This window comes from Asterias amurensis, chromosome 9 (assembly GCF_032118995.1).
Source record: "Asterias amurensis chromosome 9, ASM3211899v1".
NCBI classification, from domain to species: domain Eukaryota; kingdom Metazoa; phylum Echinodermata; class Asteroidea; order Forcipulatida; family Asteriidae; genus Asterias; species Asterias amurensis.
In genome coordinates this window covers 4,426,248-4,453,005 of record NC_092656.1, presented here as the reverse complement: position 1 = coordinate 4,453,005, position 26,758 = coordinate 4,426,248, and the positions used below count along the sequence as shown (strand labels likewise).

The 26,758-nt window shown below is 37.9% G+C and overlaps 1 protein-coding gene across 3 annotated transcripts in view; it reads right to left on the bottom strand.

Moving 5' to 3' along the window:
* LOC139941398 (ras-specific guanine nucleotide-releasing factor 2-like) overlaps window positions 1-26,758 on the bottom strand; it is a 103,333-nt gene that overhangs the window by 47,399 nt on the left and 29,176 nt on the right. For all 3 annotated transcript variants that reach the window (XM_071937868.1, XM_071937869.1, XM_071937870.1), the window contains exons 3-6: window positions 21,060-21,169; window positions 14,293-14,440; window positions 13,299-13,391; window positions 4,891-5,144 (exon numbers count right to left, since the gene is read on the bottom strand). In XM_071937868.1, coding sequence (XP_071793969.1) covers window positions 4,891-5,144; window positions 13,299-13,391; window positions 14,293-14,440; window positions 21,060-21,169 — 605 coding nt within the window. The remainder of the gene's footprint in view (window positions 1-4,890; window positions 5,145-13,298; window positions 13,392-14,292; window positions 14,441-21,059; window positions 21,170-26,758) is intronic.

Here is a 26,758-nt window from a genome sequence, read left to right as displayed (position 1 = left end):
TTTACCCTATTTGGATAAAAATACTTCTAACATACATCACTCCTTAGCTATTGTCTTAGAGAAACTAATGCTGAACAATACAAAACTCAACCACTTTGGCTTGTAATGATCTTATTTTCAGGGGGGAGATTTGATAAAATGTGAAAAGTCCTGAAAATGTCTAGCGGGCCTCGGTGCCCTGTTAGACCCGGAACCTTCCAGATGTTACAACTCAGGAGGTTAACAGATTCTGTGCATTACCATGCAGAAAGACAAAACTGCAGGGTCGGACAAAATGTGGACTAAATCTTTCTCCCTTTGGTGTGGTTGCTTTATTTCTGTCAAGAAAATCTGAAGGTGAATTGGGGAGTTTGAGAAAAACCTGAAATTGGGAAAAATCTTGAGAAAACAACTCACGCCTGCGCTCCGCTTGGAAAAACATGATGACTTTTACTTTGACATTGACTGATTCCCTTTAACGGTTTCCGTAGCTTATTAAGAGGAATTTTCCTCATTGTTATGGAAAGAAAAAGAGAGATATCCCATTTGTTTCCATCATCTATCTCCTGGACAGAAGGTAATACAATTGGCGAGACAAGCCCGCTGGTTACTGTCTGTCAAGAGTTACACAGTTAATGAGGTGTAAATTTCACTCTGGGAGTTAACTCCTAATTAAGGAGAATAAAAAGTACAGATGACTCAATCTTCTAGACATGCTAACGACCCTACAGAGAAGGGGGACGTTTCAATGAAGGGCAAAGTTGACATTCCACACAGTGCAGTAGACGTTTATTATACTTTGAATGTTCTATTTTTTGGAAATCTTCTTCTTATCGAGTCTATACTAGAAACACTAGATACCATGTGTCAGCCACAGCTGGACACACTTCTTGGCAACATTTTTAAAGGCACTGGACACCTTTGGTAATTGTCAAAGACCAGTCTTCTCACTCATGGTGTATCTTAACATGCATAAAATAACAAACCTGTGAAAATTTGGACTTAATTGGTCGTCCAAGTTGCGAGAGAATAATGGAAGAAAAAAAGACCCCTTATCGCACAAGTTGTGTGCTTTCACAGATGCCTTGAATTCGGGACCTCCAGCTGAGGTCTCTTATTAAACTCAAATATTTTAGTGAGAAATAAATTCTGTCTCAAAACTACATTACTTCAGAGGGAGCCGTTTCTCACGATGTTTTATACCATCAACAGCTCTCTGTTGCTTATTACCATGTAAGTTGTTATGCAAGCAGTTATTTTGAGTAATTACCAATAGTGTCTAGTGCCTTTAAACTAGCTACAAGGAAATGAAGCCAAGGATGTCCCAAGCAGCAGACTTTGATCCCTGTAGAAGCTAAGAAGCTCGGAGGAGGCCTGTCTGAGTGTCTACAAGGGTGTTTGCCATGAACTAGAAACCTTGGGGTTAATGACAAGTGTCCCACAGGGAATCGTTTCACAAAACGTTGAGATTCATCTTATTGCTGCCAGGACGATTTGTATTCTGACATCCCACTTTTCTTAGCAATTAAGACTGATACCCATCTCAAGATTGATCTATTCTTAAGCTTTTTGGGGGGGAATTGGGCCATGGTTCATGTGTATTATCTTCCCATTCTAGTACATATACATGTAGAACCTCAACTTTGTACCTTCAAGGGGTGATTGTTCTTGACATTTTTTAGCTCAATGTGTGGATAACTAAAATATGCCAGTATGTATGGCAATTTTTAATTAGGTCTGAGTGGCCGATCCATTACACACAAGCGCTCAAGTATGGTGGCCCATTAAAGGCAGTGGACACTATTGGTAATAACTCAAAATAATTATTAGCATAAAAACTTACTTGGTAACGAGTAATGGGGAGCTGTTGATAGTATAAAACATTGTGAGAAAAGGCTCCCTCTGAAGTAACGTAGTTTTCGAGAAAGAAGTAATTTTCCACAAATTTGATTTCGAGACCTCAGATTTAGAGTTTGACGTCTCGAAATCAAGCATCTGAAAGCACACAACTTTGTGCGACAAGGGTATTCTTTCTTTCATTATTATCTCGCAACTTCGATGACCGATTGAGCTCAAATTTTCACAGGCTTGTTATTATATGCATATTTTGAGACGCAGCAAGTGTGAAGACTGGTCTTTGACAATTACCAATAGTGTCCAGTGTCTTTAAGAGGCATCAAGTCATATACACATGAGCAACTGGTCCCCTCTCATACTTCTCTGATCTTGTGACATGTCTATCAAGTAATAAACAACAAGAGAACCTGACTGGGTAAATTTGAGTTAACTTGGGGTTGAACATAAAATATCGACTTGAGCAGGATTTGAACCTGCAACCTCCTGAATACTGTGCTGGCGATTGACCAACTGAGCCATCTCGCCTAATGATTGGGTGTGATCCCTGGCTATACAGCAGTTACAGGTTTGATGCTTCTGACTGGCCCCTCAAACAAATGTATTGACAAAATAAGGAGACCTTTCTTTTGAAGCAGCTTATTGAGGTTGGACCAACATGATGAGAATTCCAACCTCATGTTGGCTCTTGAATGTGTAGTTTGCAATCAAGGATAACCAAAACAGTACCATAGTGCTACATCTCCCTGAGCAAAACCCCCAAAATAAGCTACTGTTTTACCCACGTCAAAAGCAATAGATACATAATCAATCAATTTTGATGGTAACATGCGAAACGTTAAGCCTAATACAGGCCTGATAAGTAACAAAGGCAATGAAGGGGATTGCATCCATGCCCCCTGGTAATTGCCTTGGTGCCCTCCTCATACATGGTGTGTGTAGGGTGCCCTTTGCCAAGGAGAAAATGCCTTGGTGCCCTTTCCCTTTCAAAATCGAAGCATACAGGACTGCTTATAAACTAACCAAGCTTCATACGAGAGAACTGACTTGTTTTAAAGTCACCTGGAAGTGGTATTTTTTCAAAATAAAGCTTTTGTCACTAATATATGTGTTTTGATGAGTGGAATGTGAATAACCAGTTAACTAAGGTTTTAAAAAATCAGTTCTTATGTTATTTACAAATTTAAGAGTAGACCCCGACCCGAGAGGGTGCTGTTCGTGACGTCAATCGAGGCAGACTTTGCCTGTAATGCGTAGAGTAAACCCAATTGCAAAGTACATGTACGGACCAAGTCGTGAGTTTGTACGTTTAAAAAAAAGATTTTTTTGGTTTTTTTCCGGCAATGCCGACCAGGTGTATTGCTGCTGAATGCAGAAAAACACTTTTTGAAACGTACCAACTCACGACTTGGACGTACATGTACTTTGCACGTGTGTTTACTATACGCATTGCAGGCAAAGTCTGCCTCGATTGACGTCACAAAAGGGGTAGGCAGAGTCAGCCCCCCAAACAACTTTATATATTTTTTAAACATATAAATCGTGACAAACAATTACTAAAAAAATTGTGTTATTGTTCGTAAGCATATACTCTTATGTTTGAAAGAAAAAAAATTCTATTTCCAGGTGACTTTAATGAAAACCAACTAACCCATGACTCCATGATAAGAAATCGAATACCATATGGTGACTACATGTTGGCTGATATTGGTGTCTATGAAATGCAGTGGGTTTGTGGAATGCACATCAGAACTCAGTGTGTCAACCCCTAATAGCTCAATTTAATAAATCAAACCCACTGATGCAAGAAATTAGTACGATACTTGATTTTTCATCGCAGTCGTTGATGAGCGGAGAGAGGGGAGAGCAATTAGGCCAACTTAAAAAAACAACATGTGGCCTGCCTTTTTGAAAAAAGGAAGGATTTTTTTCTTCAAAATGGCCGCTTGACACTTTTTTTTAGGATAACTGGCTAGGACATTTTTCAAAATGTATTTGTTTTCGTCTGAGATTGTTAAAATGTATCCTTTTTTGATTGTGAAGAAAGAAAAAAACAAAAACGAGGCAGCCTCTTAAAAGGAAGCAGGCAGCTGACGCTCAGCAAGTCTTTATTTTTATTTGGCCTTACAAATTATGTTCAGCTGCACGCCTCGATGGAGTGAACCCATCATGGAGGCAGACTGAGTTTTTAACCAAAGGGGCTGCAAGATCTTCATACAGGTCTCTGAAAATCTCACGGCTCTGCTTACTGCATAATTCCACGCTGAGTGCCCATGGAATTATGTGTTAAAGACAGTGGACACCATTGGTTATTGTCAAAGACCAGTCTTCTCACTTGGTGTATCTAAACATATGCATAAAATAACAAACCTGTGAAAATTTGAGCTCAATTGGTCGTCAAAGTTGCAAGATATGAATGAAATAAAAAAAACACCCTTGTCACACGAAGTTGTGTGCTTTCATACGCTTGATTTCGAGACCTCAAATTTTAAACTTTGAAATCAAATTCGTGCAAAATTACTTCTTTCTCAAAAACTACGTCACTTCAGAGGGAGCCGTTTCTCACAATGTTTTATACTATCAACCTCTCCCCATTACTTGTTACCAAGAGAGGTTTTATGCTGATAATTACCAAAAGTGTCCGCTGCCTTTAACAAGGCGCCGTAAGCGTTGAATTATGTGTTTACAAGGTGCCGTAAGCATAGAATCCAGCGATAAGCAGAGCTGTGAGATTGCACCCCGGTGCATCAATGGTAATTATACACAACAAATCTTTGTGTCAACGAGCAACCTTGTAATACTCTTGCCAACCTTGATTTTGCCATGAGACAGATTGAAAAATGTGCCTGTTTTCTTGCCATGTGCTCTTGATTAATGCTAAGTTAGGACAAAAACTCGTCCAAACTTGAGATAGAATTCCTAGCATTTTGTAAAAAATCGGCAGCAGGTCTAGTAAATATTGCTGAAACCCTGCCCAAAGGTGATAGGCGAATGTTTCTTTTGTGGAATAAAACAAGACAATCAAAACCAACTGAAATAAAATTAAGTATCACCTACCTGTTGAGAAACACGGAGTTGACATCCTCATGAGAGATCAACGGCTTCTTGGAGCTGGCGGCCATCTTGAGAGGACGCAAGAAGCAAGACACCAGCGTGGATAGCTGCTCCACATACTCCCGCTCGCATTCCACCATACCAAACACGATGCTGTTGCGTTTGCGCATGCTCTCTGCGTGCGGGGAGCGGATGTAGTCTTGAACGATAGCCTTCCAGCGACGACGGCAGAGCCAGCCTCTGATGAAACTCTGTACCTGTAGTGTGTGAGGAGGGGGATGAAAGGAAGAAAGATTAGCTTTTGTGGCATGTCATGGCCTAGTGGTTAAGAGCATCGGATTCAAGCTCTGGTGTTTCTGATCAGCATAGTGTGGGTTCAAATCCTGGTCGTGACTTGTGTCCCTAGCAAGAAACTTAACCATGACATGCTTCATAATGTTTAGGAGGTAGTGCTTTCTGTAACCCTGTTTCAGCCCCATGAGTAGGTGGCAACAGCCCCTTGAAGAATAGTTAGTTTGTAGCCACACAATGAAGTGGCCTTCAGGCCTTGTGTGTCTGGCAACTTGCATTTATAATAAAAAAATAGAAAAATAAAAATAAAAAATGGCAAGCAGAACAAAATTTTGAGAACTTTTCTAAATATTTCTGCAGGTGTAGATGCATAGTTAGATATATGCAATCTTTATGAACAACTTGGCCTCGAGCTGTGTCAAGCACTTCCTTTTTTCAACACAGCCAAGTGGTTCACCGACCCCCGCATGCCGCACGTGGTATTCCCATATAACGCATAGTTGTGCACTAACAAATGATGTATCATTGCTCGTAAAGATGGCCGACAATTGTTTGACATCTAGTGGAAACTGTCCATTGGCAAAACAACTTGGCAATCCATGCCTGTGAACAATGATTGTTTCAACATGATCAATGGTGTATAAACCCTTTAGATAGAGACTAAAAATGCTTATGAAGGAAAGATTGATCTAAAAAACTTCCACTAGTTGCTTGGCCTTGCAATTTTATTAAGCAAATTATCATATCTTCAAAGACATCAACAAAACATGAAACTGTCACACAGCTCCAAATATTTCCCTCATTAAAGGCAGTGGACACTATCCGTAATTGTCAAAGACTAGCCTTCTCAGTTGATGTATCTCAACATATGCATAAAATAACAAACCTGTGAAAATTTGAGCTCAATCGCATCGAAGTTGCGAGATAATAATGAAAGAAAAATAACACTTGTCACATGAAGTTGTGTGCATTTAGATGGTTGATTTCGAGACCTCAAGTTCTAAATCTGAGGGCTCGAAATCAAATTCGTGGAAAATTACTTCTTTCTCGAAAACTATGGCACTTCAGAGGGAGCCGGTTCTCACAATGTTTTATACCATCAGCCTCTCCCCATTACTCGTCACCAAGAAAGGTTTTATGCCAATAATTATTTTGAGTAATTACCAATAGTGTCCACTGCCTTTAATATTTGTTCATACTTATTGCAAACAAATGCATTACAGTGAATGAATGTCTGAAAAAAAAAAGTATATATACAACAAAATCAGGGGAGCATCCCTTTAAATTCATATAGCAATCTCATTTGTTATTCCCCAATTTCTCTTTGCATTCACGTTCTGTAAAAACAATGGAATGATATGCAGATGAAATATGAACTGGGCTGTACTATTTTGTCGGGCTACATGCTTGGAATACCCACATAATGGGAATTAGAGGAGGAGCCCTCATTCATGGGGGCACAGTAAACCAATTCGTCCTAAAAAATGATATCGTAATTAAAGGAACATTACAGAATTGGTTTTGCTAGCCAAAAAGTTGATGGCAGTGTAAGCACTTTATGTAATCCGCCATTATACATAAACTGACAAACCTGTAGAAGTTTGAGATCGATCGGCCATCTGGGTCCCGAGAGAATAGTGAAAAAAGGATTACAAATTTTGCATTGCATCGATGCCAAAACAAAAATGAATAAAACGCTCACTGGGCGATAAACTCTAAACGCCAAATACGATTATTAATTTCTCACCAAATATGAAATTTCAGACAGAAATATTTCAAGGGATGTTTTCTACTGCCATCATCAATAGACCGTGTAAGTTTTATGTAAATCTGTGATCTTCAAGATTTTGGTTTCTTACCAATTCTGTAACGTTCCTTTAAGGTTCTTCCCAAGATTTCTCAAAACTGTGGGGTGTTAAATAATTCTGAGCCCAATTTGTGCAAATAATTTTTATTAACAATTTTCCCATCATCCTTACCATTACTGTAGTGCCTATTTTCTTGTAGGCCTTGTGTATTTATTTATAGAGAAATATTATCACCCTCACTTCAAAAAAAGGGGTGGAGGAGGAGAACCCCCCCAAAAAGGAATAATGATGGACATTGAACACAATCACTTAGATTTGCGAGGACCGTAACCGAGAGCAACAGGATACCATGCACCTAAACCATGTGTGTCTGTGCATATATTGAGTAAGAACATGTACAGAGATGTACTCATCCAAATTACGCATCCCTGGCCAAGTCAGTAATGGTTCCACTCTGTATATTCAATAAACAGACATGCAAGACCCTAAGAAAGCTGTCGTGTACATGCATTCCCAGCAATATTGTGATTTCACTCAATTTTTGTGTTTTTTTTTCTGTCTCTTTCCCCGATGCTCGCCCGCAGATACTGCACGGGGGCCATCAACCTCAGAAGCTATTAATGCTGCTGTATGCAAAAAAGACGGAAACAATCAGAGTAACAGAAAGATGTAGGTCCCTTGATGCACATCATTGACAAGCAAGAACCTATCTCTGATGAAACAATCTTTGTAGTCTTCACCCCCCCCTCCCCCCCCCGACTCAATCTGGCTGTCATGGACAAAAAGGATTGCAAGTGCCTCAGCGACTGTCCCCCCCCCCTCTCCTCTAGCAAGCTTTTTCTACCCTGCCAGGGTAGGGCCATCAGGGAGTAAGGAAACACAAGATGAGCGGATACGAGGTTGTGAGGGTATGACTATAGGGGGAAGTCTATACAGGATCTTTATCAGTTGTTTGGGATGGGCTATTATTGAAGCCTAATGGGCAAGGGAATAAGAGGAACTGATGAATAACCAGAAACATTCTTAATATATTTATTGCTATGTCGGTTACAATTACAAATTACAATTTATATGGTATGGACTGTATTTTGCTTCCTCCACGATCTGGCAGTGTTAACGTTGTTGTGGTCCGTGCTTTACATCAATAAAACTATTACTGTAGTGTTTGTAGACTTATAAACGCTAGGTGTTTTGATGGAGTGAATAGAAGGTTAATATTGGAAATTATGAAATAAGTATGAACATCAACTTTAACTTTCGGTTTGGACCTGAAACCAGGTCAAAACAGGTCTTTAACAATTATACAAATTTTCATTCATCAACTATTCACAGAAAATACAAAGAGTCAAAGCATAACAGCGGTGGTTCTCAAGGTATGCATTTGTAAAAAAAAATGACCTCAAATATAATTAGTACATTTTAAAACTTGTGACAAGAGGGTACTGTTAAAGATCGTCATTACTATTTACTTTCAAAGGCCTAGGGGTCAAACTTTATTAAAAGTCAAAAGGGAACCCCAAACTTTAAGTGTTATTTCTTTAGTTGTTACCTGGATGTACTCTTCATCAACGCTGTGAACAAGAGCTCTAATTGCTATTCAAGTCACTTTCTAGAGCTGTCAGTAACAGCAATGATGGTCGAAGAATCACCTTCCACTTGACAGTGCGTGTTAATAGGTCTTACATCAAGGTCAGGTCAAACTCAGCCAATATTCATTCAAGGCAATTAGCCGTAAAGAGGACTGGCAGTCAAAAGCACTTAAACAATGAGTGATGGGAATTATAGACCAGGGCCTGTAATTTCATGGCTCTGCTAACCGCCAAATTATGCGCTTACGATCACCATTCTCCGCTTGAACAGCAAGAGGCGAATTTCTGCACTAAACGTAGAACACCTGTTAACGTGGTGTGCGCATGGTCAAAAGCCAAAATTCACTGCTAACCAATGAAATAGGCTGCTTCTGTAAGCACCATATCTTTGCTTAAGAAAAGCAGAGCCGTAAGGGCCCAGGGCCCATTTTCATAGAGCTGCTAAGCCAAAAAAACTAGCTAAGCAAAACAAAACTATGCTTACCAGATTAAGGTTACCAGCCAAACTACATGTACTATGTCACATGGAATTCTGCTTCTTTTTGCTTAGCAGAACATTTCTGATGGAAGGGTGGGTTGCGAAACCCTGTTTTGAAACCACTTTGGTCCGACATACATTGCTTTGTTCCACGTACAAACTTGCACACTTTTTTACCTGTATTTTTACTGTATTTTCTTGTACCATGAGAAATAAGCAACTTTATTACTCTCAAAAAAAGAAGAAATTACAGCAGGACATGTACAACTTTACATCCTACGAAGCAATAATAGTTTGAGTTTCTTGCTCAAAGACACATTTGTCAAAACTGGGACTCGAACCCACACTCTGCTAATCTGAAACACCATTGAACCACAAATTTGTGTGTTCAGATGCCTAAAAAGTTTTCAGGCCTGAAGTCTTTTAATATTTGAGTGACAAATAACCTCTTTCTCAAAAACTACCTTACTTCAGAGGAAGCCGTTTCTCACATTGTTTTATACTATCAACAGCCCCCCATTGCTCATAACCAAGTTTTTATGCTATCAATTATTTTGAGTAATTACCAATAGTGTCCAGAACCTTTAAAGAGCCTGTTTGAATAAATATGTCACTAGTACAACCCAAGCATTCCTCATTCACCCACCCTCAACCTTCTCTCGTCCTCCTACCCAGGGCATATCCTAACAGGGTACAAATGCTTGGGTGCAATAATATTTTCAGAGCACGCATCAATGCTTTGCTCTAAGGGGAAATTATTGATTTTATCAAATGGTTGGTTGAGATGGGGGCAGGAGGGAAGTAAGCTTAACCAGCATCCAGTCAGTGCATATTATTTTATTGAGCGATTCAGGGCCATCTTGTTTGCCTCCTATATTTAAGTCAACCTGACCAAAGTGTAAAAGGGCATATTAGTCTGATTCCTTATCCATGTAATGGGAATCAACATTGCATTGTTACTGTAGAGACTTGGGAAGCTGACTTACATCGGCTTAAAGCCCGGTCATCCTTCATGGAATGCGAATGCAAAGCGAATTTGACGTGAATAGGATGTCACAACCCTACTTTCGCAGCGATATTCGCAAGTGAGTCGAGCAGAGTTCAACTGGTGCGAATTATTCGTTGTGAATTTGTGACGTCAACATTCACTTCGCATTTGCATTCGCAGGAAGTATGAACCGGGCTTCATGGCAGGATGATCATAGTTTAAAGATGTTTCTGTTGTTAAGTAATAAACCAAAATGGAAGACCACTGGGTGAATTTTCTTTAAAATAATTTGGGGAAGAACAAAGACAAATTTACTAGAAGGGGATTTGAACCAACTACCTCCTGATCTACTACTTTTGTAAACAGTACATTTCGGCTGTTAGCCGCTGTGTTGCAGTGTTTTAATAAATCAGAGCTATCAAGGCCTAAGTTGACTTGCCAGTTTACCTATTTTGCTAACAAATGGCTTTTTTACACTTAGCATACTCTCAACGCTTACAAGCTTTATGGTCTTGGGCCAAGTGCACATTCGCAGAGCTTGGAGGGTAACCTATTTCTGCTAAGCAGAATAAATTTATGTGTCTATTTGAAGTAGACAAAAATTGTACTTTGGCTTTGATACACCTCCTTAGAAAGAAAAAAAAACTTTTTCAAATCGATCACCCCCATTCCCCCTTTCACAGAAAAAGCCCTCAACAAAACATAATAAAAACAAAAACAACCAGAAGTTTGCCATGATCATTTCACTTTTGCCGAGGGAAACCATCCTAAGTATAATTTTGCATTTGTTATAATTGAATGAATATAACCCCTTCAGAAAAAGGTACATTTTTTCTTGTAAAACTCCAACAGCCGTTTCGATACACTTTGTTTCTTTCATTTATTCAAATCTCAACACACAAGATTGGGTGAACCTAAATAATTTGTGATTTTTTCCCCCTTTTTTTTTATCTTTTAGCTCTGCCGTGGGGAATCGTCATATGCTAAAAAGGTCTACTTGTCAAATCAAATCAAATCAAACGAGGGCAGAATCCATTTGCCATTCTGCCATGCCTCCTGATGATTCCATGCACAATGCACTCACTATGTTTTTTTTACCCATCAATTCCTTCCATATTTGCCCTTTTGAATGTTACAGAATAGGTAAGAAACCAAAATCAGGAAGATCACAGATTTACATTAAAATTACACGGTCTAATGATGATGATAGTAGAAAGGAACATCCCTTGAAATAATTTTGTCTGGAATGTCATATTTGATGAGGAATAAATTGAACTAATTTCCTGTTTATCGCTCAGTGAGCGTTTTTACTCATTTTTGTTTTTTAAAGATGTCATGCAAAATGTGTAATCGGTTTTGTTGAACTTAGGCTTTCTTGTTCCTCAATTGTCTTATTTATATCGTTTTACAATTCAATGGCTTTGACAATGTTCACCATTTTATTTTTAACATATTTGGCATCAAACTTTCATTTCCTCACAGTATCAAAACAAAAATTATTTACGGCTTTGTTTGATTGATGACACTAATTAGAAGAAAACTACTTATGAGTTACTGCCTTGTGTGAGTAATTTGCTAGCTACATGTAGTGCTAAATAACTGGGCCCAACTTCATAGAGCTGCTAAGCACAAGAATTTGCTGAGCATGAAATTTCTTCCTCGATAAAAACAGGTTTACCAACCAAATTTCCATTTGTTACATATTGCTTGTTACTAGTATTCAGCTGTTGTTTGCTTATCCTGAAAACCACCTGGAAATTTGGTTGGTAATCCTGTTTTTATCAAGGCAAGGCATCCAAGAAATTTCATGCTAAGCAAATTTTTGTGCTTAGCAGCTCTATGAAATTGGGCCCTGGTTGAACTGGACTGGATGACGGTTGTTTATCTTCACTATGCATTTTTTATTGTCTTGTTTGGATCAAGTCATTATTGTGACATCACAGCGCTGCTTGATCCCTTAGCACTTATTAAGGGGCTTTTAATGAAACTCAGCAATTTGGCCGTGCATGACACTATTAGAATTGGGCTTTCTTTACATTATGAAACAATCTTTATTGAGTTTAACTCAAATATATGTAAACATTACGGACTCGTTAACCTTCCTATACCAAAAGAATAAAGTTAATTTCGTTCAAGCTGAACTTTAATGTGTGAATGATGATCTACTTGCATGGTAAAGTTGAAGGGACGAGGAGAAGTAACACATGAAGTGCACTGAACTTCAGACCCAACCCCAAACGACATCTTTATCATTTTGCTCCCCCACAATCCAATAATCTAATTTGCGCTCTCTCTCCCTCTCTCTATCTGAAGAAAGAAAATCACATTTTATTCTCTTTACCACTACTCTTCCCCCCACCTTAAGGCAAACCGATAGAGTAGGCACTCTTAAAGGAAGGTCACAGGTTCAAATCTAACCTGTGCTGGAGGCAATTCTGCTCTGTGTCCCCGTCTCCTCCCTCCCCCCCCCCCCCCATCCAACTATCCAACTACAGACACCAGAAATGTGTTGCCTAGTTACAGCGGAATAATTAAGTTGTCTGATGTGATATGTAACCGTGTGCAGACACTATTAAAATGCTCGGGAGGGGGAAGACAATTTTGGAGATTTGCCAAGTTACCCTTGATTCTCCTTGGAAGGGTTTTGTGACGCGATTTAACGTCTCTTCTTAAACCAGCTAACTTGTATATTTCAATTAAATTCCTGAAGACAAACACAAAAAAGGAGACCAGTTTGCATCCATCATGGAGTCAATTTTAGTTCCTGAAACCACTCAAAAAGTCTGCAAACATGTGGACGGAGATGCAGGCTTTACTGAAAATAATAGTTTTTTTTTTTTTTTTTCAAAAAGTAGAAAAAAAAAAAAAAAAATCACCTTCTTCTAAAATTGAAAGATAAAATGACTTCATTCTGTATATGAAAATTGAGGGTTATAAAAAAAACAATGAAATAAATAAACTCAAATTTTTTCCGGCAGAAGCCTACATGTCCATTCGCATAGTGGAACACTTTTTGAATGATAAAGCCTTTTAGATTGCTCCAGATTGCAAAGTAGGGCCTTTTAAGCCCAACATAAATACCAAGCATAAAATATTCCGAGGACCTCCTTTCAAGTCAGCGTGCTTTGGCAAAACTTCCATAATTTGGGTCCAGATGCCCAAAAGTTTTGAAAAATCCTGTGGAGAACCCTACACATATGCAACATTAACAGAAACAAATAAACAAATAAATAAAATGTCTGATATTCAACGCCTACCCTCTTGATTTTCTTGATATTCTCTGGTTCTTCTGAAAAGTGTTCATGGATCGAGTTTGAAAGCTTTCTCTCCTTCTTCTGAAGTATATTCAACTGAAATGCAAAAAAAAAAAGAACATAAGTGGGAAAACTTCCAAGAATTATTCCAAACATAAACTATGACTCAAGTATAAATGGATTGTTAACCAGCATCGCATAGACAGCGATGGCGCCATACCTGTAAACCTGGGGGAGGGGGGGGGGCAGGGTTAAATTTACGGGGGTGGGCAAACGTACTACAATGATAGACTTAATTACACCAGCATCACTCTTGAACTGGGGTTAAGATAATTACACTGATTTGGGTGTAAAATGTTTGGGAATTAATTTAATTTCGCCCATCAGGGAAAAGGCCGAGGTGGGAATTGGGGGAGCAAACTGGGGGGCAAAGAAGCAAAGAAAGTATCGGGGGGGGGGGGGGGGGGGAACAAATGCCCTCCTTCTCAGTGCTGCCTATGCACATATGGATAAATATGTCAAGTATGGTTACATTACTCGAGACAAGTATGCTAACTGCTTTATGAGCCGAGGGAAACATGTCTCGACTGAATTTAGATTTCTACAGGGCACAGCAATACATACAGATTATGGGGAAAATTAAATCATGAGGCACAATTATTATTTCATCTGAAGCATTTCTGTCCAGTACGGTAGCGTAGCGATGTTCAAAAACAAAGCTGTAGAGTCTTATGACTTTTCAAATGAGTTTCTAAAACTCAACTCAGTTTTTGAACCAATAACTTCTGCTACTCAGAAAGCTCATAAGCTTTGGTTTGAATCAATTCCTCTTATAGCGAGTTGTTCACTCACACTCACCAAAGCTTTGAGTCTTACGAATTTATAAATGAATTTCTAATACTCAACTCAGTTATTCGCCTACAAACTGGTTATGAAATACTAAGATAGCTCTTGGCTAATTCGTTTCCTCTTTTACCGAGTTCCTCACTCTACTTACCTCAGCTTTGAGTCTTATGACTTCCTTAGTGAGTTCCTCACATTGTTGACGGAGACTCAACTTGGCAGTCTTCTCACTGTCAAAGATCTGGAGAAGATGTAGGTATTTCTGCTCCAGTTCTTCCTTCTGCAGTAGGAGTGTATTGAAACTGGAAAACAAAACAAAAAGCAGAACATAAAACAAGGTTTAAAGCCATTGGACACTTTCGGTAAACAGTATTGTCCAAGGCCCACACTTCGTGTATCACAACTTCTATGTAAACTAAAAAACCTGTGAAAATCTAGGCGGGCATCGGAGTCGGGAGAAAATAACGGGAAAACCCACCCTTGTTTCTGCACGTTTCGCCGTGTCATGACATGTGTTTAAAATAAATCTGTAATTCTCGATATCAAGAATTGATGGTGTTTTAATGTTTTCTCAAAAAGTAAAGCATTTCATGGAGTAATATTTCAAGAGAAGTCTTTCACCATTACCTTCTGTAAACCCTGTAAGTTATTTGTAAATCTGTGACATTTAAATTTGTTTTCTGTACCGAAAGTGTCCAATGGCTTTAAAGGGTTTTGGTACCTTTTGTAGATCAGGTTGTTTGGCCATAACATAAACCCCAACTCACTGTGAATGAAGATATATGTAATATAATTTACCTGTAGAAGGACCAACTGCATTCGTAGTCAAGTTTTTGAGATTAAAAAAATGTGGAAAACACAGAGTGATATTTTCAGAAGAGTACATACCAGTACATACCAGTACTGGTAAATACGTAGACATGCTTAAATAGTTTTTGTCTCCCATAATCAAATTACAGAGAAATTGTTTTACTCATTTCTGAAAAACTACAGCACCTCAGCAAGTAATATTATAAGGGAAGCTTTCTACCATGACAATCTTCAAACCGTGGTAGTTTAATGATTGTGTTTTGTGTCGCACAAAAAGTAATCAAACCCTTAAATAATTGCATCACTAGGGATGAAGATAGTTTGTTTTTACCCTCACGTTAGATTTGTGGACACGTCGTTAATGGTTTGCCGCTGTGAGATAGTCGAGTTGTGGCGGTGCTCTCGTGAGACCACTGCTCTCACGCAAACTGCTGGTTGCCGACTTCTACTCCCCATAAAATGGGACCGTAGTCGTGAGAGCAGTAGTCTCGCAGGTCCAGCAGTCTCGTGAGAATACTGTGGGAGTCGCAGGGAGATTCGGAACAGAGTTGGAACGCTATCAAGCGACAGACATTAAACCCTCACATTGATGAGTAATTAGCAGACTCACTACCTTCTTAGTCTTGCAGGATATCATTATAAGCTACCCTCAGGGAACAGACCGCTTACGTAAGATGTCACTTGCACAAATAGCGCCCTCAATGAGGTCAAAGGAAGATCTACATGTATTACTGGCCGAGAGCTTTGCGTGGCACAAACGCTTGCGCCTCACCTCAGTGACCTCAAAAAATATATATATCATAACAATAAAACAAAAAATCAAACAAAATATGTATAATACAAAAATAAACAAACAAATAAATACAGAAGAAGAAAAACTGGAAGGAAAGAAAAAAAACAAAAAAAAAACATAAAAAGTAAATTGATAAAAAGTGTAACAAAAATAGCAATAATTATAAATAAACATTAAATATAAATGCAGGATTTGTTTATTGTACAGTAAATTTATGACTTATTTTTGCAAGTTTTTAGAATTTTACCTGTTTCTTCTCTTATGTAATCGGTTTCGAAAAGAGTCCTTTGGTTATTCTCATCTCAATTTTTTGACTAGTGTGCTCCAAAACTTCTCAAAATACTCTAGCATTTACAGCAAAAATATTTCAAAGGAAGATGTCCACTATGTGTTAGTCTGTAAAAAATCACATTTCCGACCCAACCAAAGTTGAGCACATCCTTTAATTTACATATTTATTGAGCTTCAATAAGTGTATTCAATAAGTGTATACTTCCTGGAGGCACTCGCCTCCATGCTCCTGGGCCCAATTTCATAGCGTTACTAAGCACACAAATTTGCTTAGCACAGAATTTCTTCCTTGATAAAAACAGGATTACCAACCATTATTTCCATTTGTTGCATATTGCTTGTTACTTGTATTCAGCTGTTGTTTGTTTATCCTCAAAACCACGCGGAAATTTGGTTGGTAATTCTGTTTTTATCAAGGACAAAATTTCATGCTAAGCAAATTGTTGTGCTTAGCAGCGCTATGAAACTGGCCCCAGGAGCCTTGGTGTCCCTTGAAATGTTCCAGTAATGTACATTCCCTCATAGAGATGCCCTAGAGTAAGACCAAACTGCCCTTGCCCTTGCAAGAAGAAAAGCATCAACTTTTTTCTTGCGGCATTTTTATATGAATTTTCAGTATGATTATCATGACTGTAGTGTTTCTTTAACAGCCCTTTCAGTATCGCACTACAAGCAGGGCCTTCACTTTGCACATCTAGCTGTCCCTTGCAAGACGTCAGCCGGCACTAGAAGAAACCGGACAACTGTAAGTGACACTGCAACTTATCTCCCTTATTGATAACACTATCAACATGAAACATAAGCACGTAGCATATTTTAAACGTAATCATAAGTGATGTTTTTATGGGGCTGTTGCGGCAAACGGAGCACCCGGCAAGTCTGACTTCTTGAGCAGTGCTCCTTACGATATGTCTTCAGATTCAACACCTCTTTCTACTGGTTACAAGGACGCGGCGCGTGTAACCGTATCCACAGCTACAGTGATTGCAGCATGCTGGACAGTCACTTGACTTATTGGTAGTATTTATTGCAGTGTATTCTCAGAGTCGATAAATTCACACTCGAGGCAGGCGGGCGTGTAATTAGAGAAATCTTGGAAAGGTAGTGGGCTCTCTCTCTCTCTAGGGTTTTAATGCTATACTCAGATAATGGATGCTTTTAGTTGGATTTATGAATATCAACTAATATTCTGATGAAGACTAGAGAAGGGCTACTGTAAAGGACCGTTCCGATAGATATTGAGAATGCGAAACCAAAAAAACCAAAACCTATACCAAAACTTTCCACTTCCCTCATGTAGCCCAAAGAAAAGGTTGATCAGTTTTATACAAGGTACCTATAGTGTATTATGGCTCGAATTTGGGAATAAAATCCACAAGACCTAAAACAATTTTTTGTTCTTTTTACTTGATCAACTTTAAAATGTTAAGAGCAAATGTTCGCAAAAGTTATCAACCTATAACTATCACAGTAAATTATTTTGACAAACATTTTCATCAACTATCAAAGTTAAGTATCTTGACGCAAATTTTTAATATAAATGGAAATAGCCAACTTGATAGGTTTACAAGCTCTCTTCAAATACTTTAACATCAAGTTATAGGCCTTCTACAAGTTCTTAAAGACACTGGATACTATTGGTAATTGTCAAAGACTAGTCTTCTCACTTGGTGTATCTCAACATATGCATTAAATAACAATCCTGTGAAAGTTTGAGCTCAATTGTTCGTCAAAGTTGCGAGATGATAATGAAAGAAAAAACACCCTCGTCACACGAAGTTGTGTGCTTTCAGATACCTGATATCGAGACCTCAAATTCTAAATCTGAGGTCTCGAAATCAAAATCGTGAAAAATTACTTCTTTTTCGAAAACTAGGTTACTTCAGAGGGAGCCGTTTCTCACAATGTTTTGTACGCTAAACCTCCCCCATTACTCATTACCTTGTAACGTTTTATGCTAATAATTATTTTGAGTAATTACCAATAGTGTCCACTGCCTTTAAGATTCCTGTCATTACTGCCTTAGATCCCTGTAACTACTACCTATAAATTGGAGGACGCAAAAACAGTATTTTGAATGTAAGACTCTCTGTGCGTCCCTTAAACTTCAAACTTTACAAACACTTCTTTTTTTTTTCGATTCTGGGGATGCAAGGCAGGTACCCTGATGACAGTTCTTCAAACTTGACTTCTACGCACAAACAGGAAAGGCAGTTCCCATGAAATATTCACAGCCAAACAGCTCTGAATGTCATCCAGAATGCACAGTGATACATCATCGTTAAAAATGTAACCCGGGGCTCGATGACAAATGAGAATGATAGATTCCCCTCATCCAGTTTTGATATCTGCCGCCAAGTTTGGCATTTTTAACACTAGATCCAACTCCCTATAGGTGTACATGTGTGTAGCAATCATTGTGCAACATGATCAGTATCATGATTGATGGTTCATAAACTTTGACCAGAAATTATCCTCAGTGCAGTTGCACTCTCGTTAAACAATCCTCTCAATAAAAACCTATTTATTTTATCTTGTTTGAAAGTTATCTCAGATTTTTAATGTTTATTTGCTTAACTGCAGTGCGATGGTGTAAGTCTGTGTCCATAAGAGTTTGTTTTGTTCATGTTTTACTATGGTTTAGGGCCTATATTTGAGTAACTTTTCGTTCAACCTTGTAAGATTTGTTTTCTGTTTTTTGATTCATGGCCTTTTCTTATTGCTTTGTTATTTACTAATTTACTTTTAACTGTTTCTACACAGAAACTGTTTCTACTGAACAGGCTACTGCGTCCAAATGAATCAATAAATATATAAATAAACAATGTTTGACAAGCTTCACTTGCTTAGCAAAAAAAACTTAACAGGGTAAGATTCAAAGCCACCAGAACCACATTGTATTACGATCGGGTACATGTTTGTTTGTTTTTTATATAAATTTTAATGTTTTTTCTTAGATAAGGTTATTGTTTTCTGTGGTATTGTGGTATAACTTGTGCAATTTTACATTTTAATATTTTATATGATGCTGTACAATAGGATTGTAAATTTCATGTATTTTTATATACTTGACGAATAAACCATTCTAAGCTTGGGCGATATCGATTTATTTTATTCACGATATATCGCCGACAATATATATCGCGATATTCGATATAATCGCGATTAATTAAATTTGCCATCATCAGTCTTCAAACTCCCCGTGAAAATGTAGAAGAGACAGTCATAGCATAAGAGAGGTGTTCTAATGACCTATTCTTCTGGTTTTACTCCAGACCTATGGGGTGCAAGATGTCTCAGCTAGAAAATACATCGCGATATTGAGATTCTTAATCGATATATCGATATTTCGATTAAAACCAAATCGATCCGATATCGAAATCGTTTCCAAATTAGTATCACGATATTCGATAATATCGTGATATCCGATAATATCGTGATATCGCCCAAGCTTAATCCATTCAATTAAATTCAATAAATTCAATTCAATGTTTCTGCTAGGCAATTTTGGTCTATCCAGCTGAGCAATTACATACATGTAGCAGCTCTATGAAAGTGACTGTGTTTTGCTTTAATTCATTTGTTCCCAAAACTCACAACTCTTAGGAAATGTTCACATATATAATAGATGTTAAAATGTTCACATGTTGAAACTGTCCTCGCATCAGGCCAATCTGCCACTACATATCCATAACATGTCATCTGTCAGCGATCACATGAATGCGCTCGAAACACACTTGTTCTTTCATTAGGTGTATGATATCACTGTCTCCTCCATGTTTGTTAATTTTAATCTTTTTTCATTCTGTCTGCGTGTTTTTCACTGCGCGGTGGGTGTCACCTTGTGATGGATACCGACACATTCAAGTGAACAAGTGTTCATATTATTATTATTAATATTATTATTATTATTTTTATTTTTTTTGGTAATACATTTGGGTATGTTTTGATGATCAGGGTCCAATTTCATAGAGCTGCTTAAGCAAAAAAAATTGCTTAAGCACGAAAATAGCTCGCTTGTTTAACACATGTAACTGGCCAAAAGTTCCTGCCATATACATTGCTTATGACTAGTATTAAGCTGTTGTTTACTTAGCATTACAATTGAGTGTAGTCTTGGCTGGTAATCTGATTTTACTAAGCAATGAATTTTTTGCTTAAGCAAATTTTTTTGTTTTTGCTTAAGCAGCTCTATGAAATTGAGCCCTGTTAACAACTTGTGTCTATGACAAGACATCTTACATTTATGTTTGGTGATGAACACCGGAATGAGGACATGAAGTGGTAATTGATCAAGGTCTGTTGGGGTTATGGCTATTTGTAACAGATGGAAATTTGCAATGGGAATAAAGAATAGACCTTATGCATTGACGTCATCCAGCCGCCATCTTAGAGGAAAAACGGTGACGTAACAATCGAGACGCACAGATTTGTACGCGCGGCGCACAGTATTGGCCAATGAATAACCTCCTTTTGACCTGTAGGTGAGGGCGCCCTACTGAAATGACGTCATGTGCATAAGGTCTATAATTTTGGTTTTACCCATATACACCGATGTGTGATAGCACTGTATACTCGGTACTAACTAGAGCTCTGTGAACAAAAAATCACAGACATATTACTTGAGTGGGATTCGAACCCACGACATTTGCAATTCTAGAGCAGTGTCTTACCAACTTGCCGGTAGCTAGAGGCTACCACAATGACGATTGAATTTTGCATCAGGTATAAAGAATATTAATTTTTGTTTTACCCTAATACACCGATCAGGACAATGTAAAACTTAGGAAGGATTGGCTGCTAACAATTCTCTGCTAAGCAACATTTAGCTCTGCTCACCAAGTTTTTATAGGGAAGGCTTTATTAAATTAAGCCCTTGTGTCAAATTAATCACCCGCTTATTTATCCCTAAGCAATAATATTTTCAGCTTTATGACGAAGAGGCTTTGCTCTTTAAAACAACAACAAGGCATTGACGTCATTGAAGCCAGGCCTTGTACTCGGTCGTCCCTGGTTTTTTTTTTTACCTGGAATGTTGAATTGCATCTATCCATGCGTTGCATTCTCCTTCCGTTTCGCATCGTAACTCATACTGCCTCTGGGAGTCATGTCTGTAGTGAATTGAGATGTACCAGTACTGTAAAGAGGAAAAACAAACATAAAACGCTACAAATCAGTGATTGTTGAGTTTAAAGGTAGATTAAAAACAAAAGTTCTGGGCCCAATTTCATAGAGCTGCTTAAGCACTGAATATTGCTTAACAATTTTCTGCTAAGCAAAATGAGCTGGGTACCAGTCACAGGTGGTGCTTGTACATATGAAATAGTATTTTAGCTGGTAACCTATATTTCTGGTAACCCTCTTTTGTGCTTAGCTGCTTTGAGTGCTGAAGCAGCTCTAATAGACCGATCCATAAAGCTTCGCCCCATTGCGTATTGACCAATCACAACGCAACGAAGGTCCGACAAATAAGGTTTGACATGCGTGTGTGTATGCTTTGCGGGCGGCAGAGTTGTGCAGAAAGGCATTGGAGAGCCCCACGTGTTCTTGCTCACACGTACATCGTGGGCAGAGCCTAATGGATCAATCTATTGGGCCCTGGTTATGATGTTAGATTCTAAAAGGCAACCCTACTGAGAAATATGTTTGAAGTCCCCTCAATATTGAAACATTGTATGGATCTAAATAGGGAAATTGAGAACAATTCATCTTTGCCAGTGATTTCAACAATCTGAAACAAATGTTTAAACTTCCTGGGCTCCGTTTTAGATGAGCACCTTGTAAAAACACTCAAGTCGTAGCTCTCTTTTATTCCATAGCAACTTAACTTCTGAATGGTTGAATTAGTCAAGGGGTGGATTTCACAAAGAGTTAAGACTAGTCTTATCTCGAGTTAGGACGAGTGACTCGTCGTCCTAACTTAGGTCTAGCCTTAAGTTTCTAATAACTCCTAGGACTAGTTCTAGCTTAGGACTATCTTTGTGAAATTGAACCCTGGGCCTTGCCGTGGAATTAACACTGAACCACAGGGCCGTAATTTTAGTATTGTGTTTTTAATAAAAACACCTCAATGCATTTTAAATTTCAACGAATGACACAAATATCTTTTAAATTCATTGAGTATATTGAATTACCCATAAGACAAATGATATAAATCTTCTACTTTGTGGCGTGTCATGGTCGAGTGATAAGAGCACCGGATTCAAGCTCTGGTGTTTGATCAGCAGAGTGTGGGTTCGAATCCCGGTCGTGACACTTGCTACGTAAAATTGGGAAGGTAGTGCTTTCTGCTCTGCCGGCCAGGCTTCGGACTGATGATACCCAAGCCTACATCCGTATGGACTGTAAAAGGGGTAACCCTGTTTCAGCCCTAGGAGTAGGTGGCAACGGCCTCTAGAAAAAAATAATTGTAGCCCACACCTTGAAGTGGCCTTCAGGCCTTGTGTGTCTGGCAACTTGCATTTAAAAAAAATAATAAATAAAAAAAAAAAAAAAATAGTGCTTGTTTCAAAAACATCTCAAATGTGAAACTGTGGAGATAGTGTTTTTCTCATTTTTATTCCGCTCTTTTCTGGTCCAGTAAATATTTTAAGCTACAAATCCTGCAATCTTGTTGATTTTACATGTATCTCTAAAATCGAGCCCTGATGTTCCGCATTATGTTTCAACCAATTTTCATGCGTAATTGTAGTTAGTTCGTCCTCTTCTTCCGAAATTCCCTAATTTTTTAATGAAAGTCCCAAGAATGCAGCCAGGAATACATCAACAAAGATACCTTTTATAATGCGATTAAGGAATCTCCTATTTTTAATTCAAGACTCTCCTATTCATATTTTGCTCTTGGTACAGAAAGTGATACAAAAAGGTCCATAAGAAAGAAAATCTAATTGAACAAACCAACAAAGAAACCCAGATGATAAGACTCAACCTCAGTTTTTAGTTAAGAATTTTAAACAATTACGAGATTTGCCCAACTGAGGTTCATTTTATCTTTACGCATACATAATGTACCCACAGATGTTGCCATAATAAGCAAATGGGGTTTCTAAAACATAACCAGTCTCGTCCAATGCCTTTAATACAAATTATTTGTATTATTTATAACAACTGAAATTGTATTTCTAAAAAAATAACTGCTGATATTTTGTTTGCAAGAATTTTGTATAAATAGAATTTAGAACAGAAGATTTGATATTCTAGCTTATTGGGAATTTTCGGTGGTCTAGTTGGTAAGACAGAATAGCAAAGGTCGTGTGTTTGAATCCCACCTGAGTAATATGTGATTTTTGTTCAAGATCTCAGGAAAGTTCTGAGTATACAGTGAGTTATATCACACATAAACCAAAATGTATAATATAGGCCTATATTCTTTATCCCCGATGCAAATTTCCATCTATTAAAGATTTGATCTGATAGAAAAAACAGTCTTCATTTGAGTTGTTTTCTGTTTTTGAAAACACTTGAGACTGAGACAGTCTATTTTATGCTGGTGGTGGTAGGTCTCAGAATATTGCTGGCTAAGCTAGTGTAGTAGACACCAAGCGTCCATCTTAGAGTTGAGGGCATGCAAGGATACAGACCAGAGAGCTCATTAGTAATGCGATATTGTTCTGGGGTGAAATGCAATGGGATATCACCTTCAGGAGATTAAGTATTTAAGAGATGAGAAACTAAATATCATTGTGCAATACTAGAAGTACAGACTGTAGGTCAACAGTGCTGCAAGGTACCTGGGAAAAACCCTCTGAGAGTGCACATGACTGGAGCCTTGGTTGACTGAGACCTGAGACCCAAGACCTTGCAGACTAGAGGGCAAGCACCTTACACTGACTTGGCTGAATTGTTCTTAAAGGCACAGGACACCTTTGGTAGTTGTCAAAGACCAGTATCTTCACTTGGTGTATCCCAACCAGGGGCCAATTTCATAGAGCTGCTTAAGCAAAAAAATTGCTTAAGCACGAAAATAGCTCGCTTATTTTACACATGTTACTGGCCAAAATTTCATGCAACATACTCTGCTTGTGACTGGTATTTAGCTGTTGTTTACTTAGCATACCATTTGAGTGGAGTCTTGGCCGGTAATCTGATTTTACTAAGCAATGATTTTTTTTGCTTAAGCAAAATTTTGTGCTTAAGCAGCTCTATGAAACTGGGCAGCCACATAAGCACAAAATAACAAATCTGTGAAAATTTGGACTCAATTGGTCATCGAAGTTCCAAGAGAATAATTAAAGAAAAAAAACACCCTATTGCACAAACTTGTGGGTTTGAATCCTATTGCCCACTCACCCACATAACTCAGAATGTACTGACTGGCAGATACATAAAACGCTGCGGATGGCAAAATAAATTCAAACCGTTTTAAATAATTGAGCACTTCAGCAGAGTTATAATCGTCAATGCATAATGTACATTCAATCTAAACGATTGCAAATATTGTATTATTTATTTGAATGGTCAAGTTATTATACTGATTGATCTGTTTAAGCCCCATCAAAAAATATTACCATAGCAACAGTTCAGTAGCACCCAATGAGATTCAACAACTCTCCCCCTGCATACATAGACCATGCCTTTCATACATGTGTGTGTGTTCATTAGAATATGGCAACCTTTTTTGTATACTCCGTTCGTTCATCATTTATACCTCACTTATCTTCACAAAGGGTCTGAGAACCCCTTTACAAACTGCTTTCATAGTTCAGGAAAGAAGATAACTATATTAATTTTGGTTTTTACCCATACACTGATGTTTGTTAGCACTGTATACTCAGTACTTTCCCGAGTCCTGTGAAAAAAATATCACAGGCATGTTACTCGGGTGGGATTTAAACCCACAACCCTTGCAATTCTAGAGCAGTGTCTTACCAACTAGACTACCGAGGTAGCGCAAAGATATAAAAGATGTTAGATTTGCATCGAGGATAAAGAATATTAATTTTGGTTTTTACCCATAACTACAGAATTAAAACATCTTACAGTACAAAAACAGAGAGGTTTTTTAGCAATTTCTTGATAAAATGGTCATATCTTCTTGGGTATGAATGCTTACAACTTGTTGGCATTACTCTAGGTTGAACAAAGAAAGATTGAGTTTTAGTTAGAGGTAGGGTCAAAGATTAAAGACACTGGACACTTATGGTAATTGTCAAAGACCAGTCTTCTCACTTGGTGTATCTCAACATATGCACAAAATAACAAATCTTGTCACACGAAGTTGGGTGCTTTAAGAAGCTTGATTTTGGGACCTCAAAATCTATTGATGTGGTCTCCAACTCGAAAACTAAGTCACTTCAGAGGGAGGCGTTTCTCGCAAAGTTGTATACTATCAACCTCTCCCCATTACTTGTTACAAGTAAGGTTTTATGCTAATTTTGAGTAATTACCAATTGTGTCCACTGCCTTTAAAGATTCGATCTGTTATAAAAAAGGTACTAAAATGCTACCAACCTTCTTACTTGGTGAGATAAACTATTTTGAGAAAGGATTCTCTTTATAATTTGAATAAATGTTCACCAAAAATTAATTTGAGTTTGAAAAATATTTAATGCATGAAACTTTTCTTAGATTTCTGAAGGTTTCAGTTCGTTCTCGACTGTATAGCTACCAGATATGCAGTTGGTACCCTGCTGTCAGTGAGAGTCAGCTGGCTAAACATGGATGATCCCAAGTTTGGGTGAAACTACTGTGAAAGTTTTTCTTTTCAGCGAGTAGACACTGTGTTCAGTTAAAACTTACACATGATTTTATTGTATCTTCCTTTATAACTTTGCCTCTAAATCAGCATTACATTCTAACAATCTATGACCATACCTTTAAAAGTGCACAACTCTGCACAAAAACATTAAAATTTAATTCTTTGTCCCAAGTTGGTTGAGAGCACTGACTAGCTGCTAGTGAATAATTAAACTAGACACCTCCAGACTGATCCATCAAACGTGATGTCAGTTTTTTTCTTCTCATAATTTTTTTTTATTCCTGAAGTGCTAGGAGCAAGCCTTGATGCACAAGGTGGTATTGACAATCCCTTATGACATTTGGACGGTGTAGGCCTACATGTACATGTATAATTTACAGGGTGACCATGAATGATAAAAAAAAAGTACGTGGTCGGTCCAATCCTTTTAAAGGCACTGGACACTATTTTTAAAAACTCAAAATAATTGTCAGCATAACAACTTATGGAGAGCTGTTGGTAGTATAAACATTGTGAGAGACGGTTTCCTCTGATGATAATAATAATAATAATAGTAAAAGTTTATATAGCGCCATATCGATCGATAACAATGCTCCATGGCGATAATACAGAGAAACATCTAAAACATAGACAATCAGCAAAAACAACAAGATATAAAAATAAGTTTAACATCAGCAACAACAACAAATCAGGCAAACAATGACAAGCAATGTAACATAGTTTTTGAGAAAGAGGTAATTTCTCACTCAAATATTAAAAAACTTCAGGCCTTAAGTAAAAAGTAAAACAAATAAACAAATAGCAAATCAAATACTTGTGATGTCTAATCTTTTGGGTTAAATACTGATTAAAAAGAAGTTGAAAACACTGGTGATGAGAGCTGCCCACTATGTGTTTACTTTCTTGGTGGGGGTGGGGGGGGGGAGGAGCACATTCCAAATTATGTCTTTTTGATCTTCCTTTTGGAAGCTTGTAATTAAAACTAAAATTAAAATAAAAATTAAAAACAAAAAAGCAAGTTTAATCCAT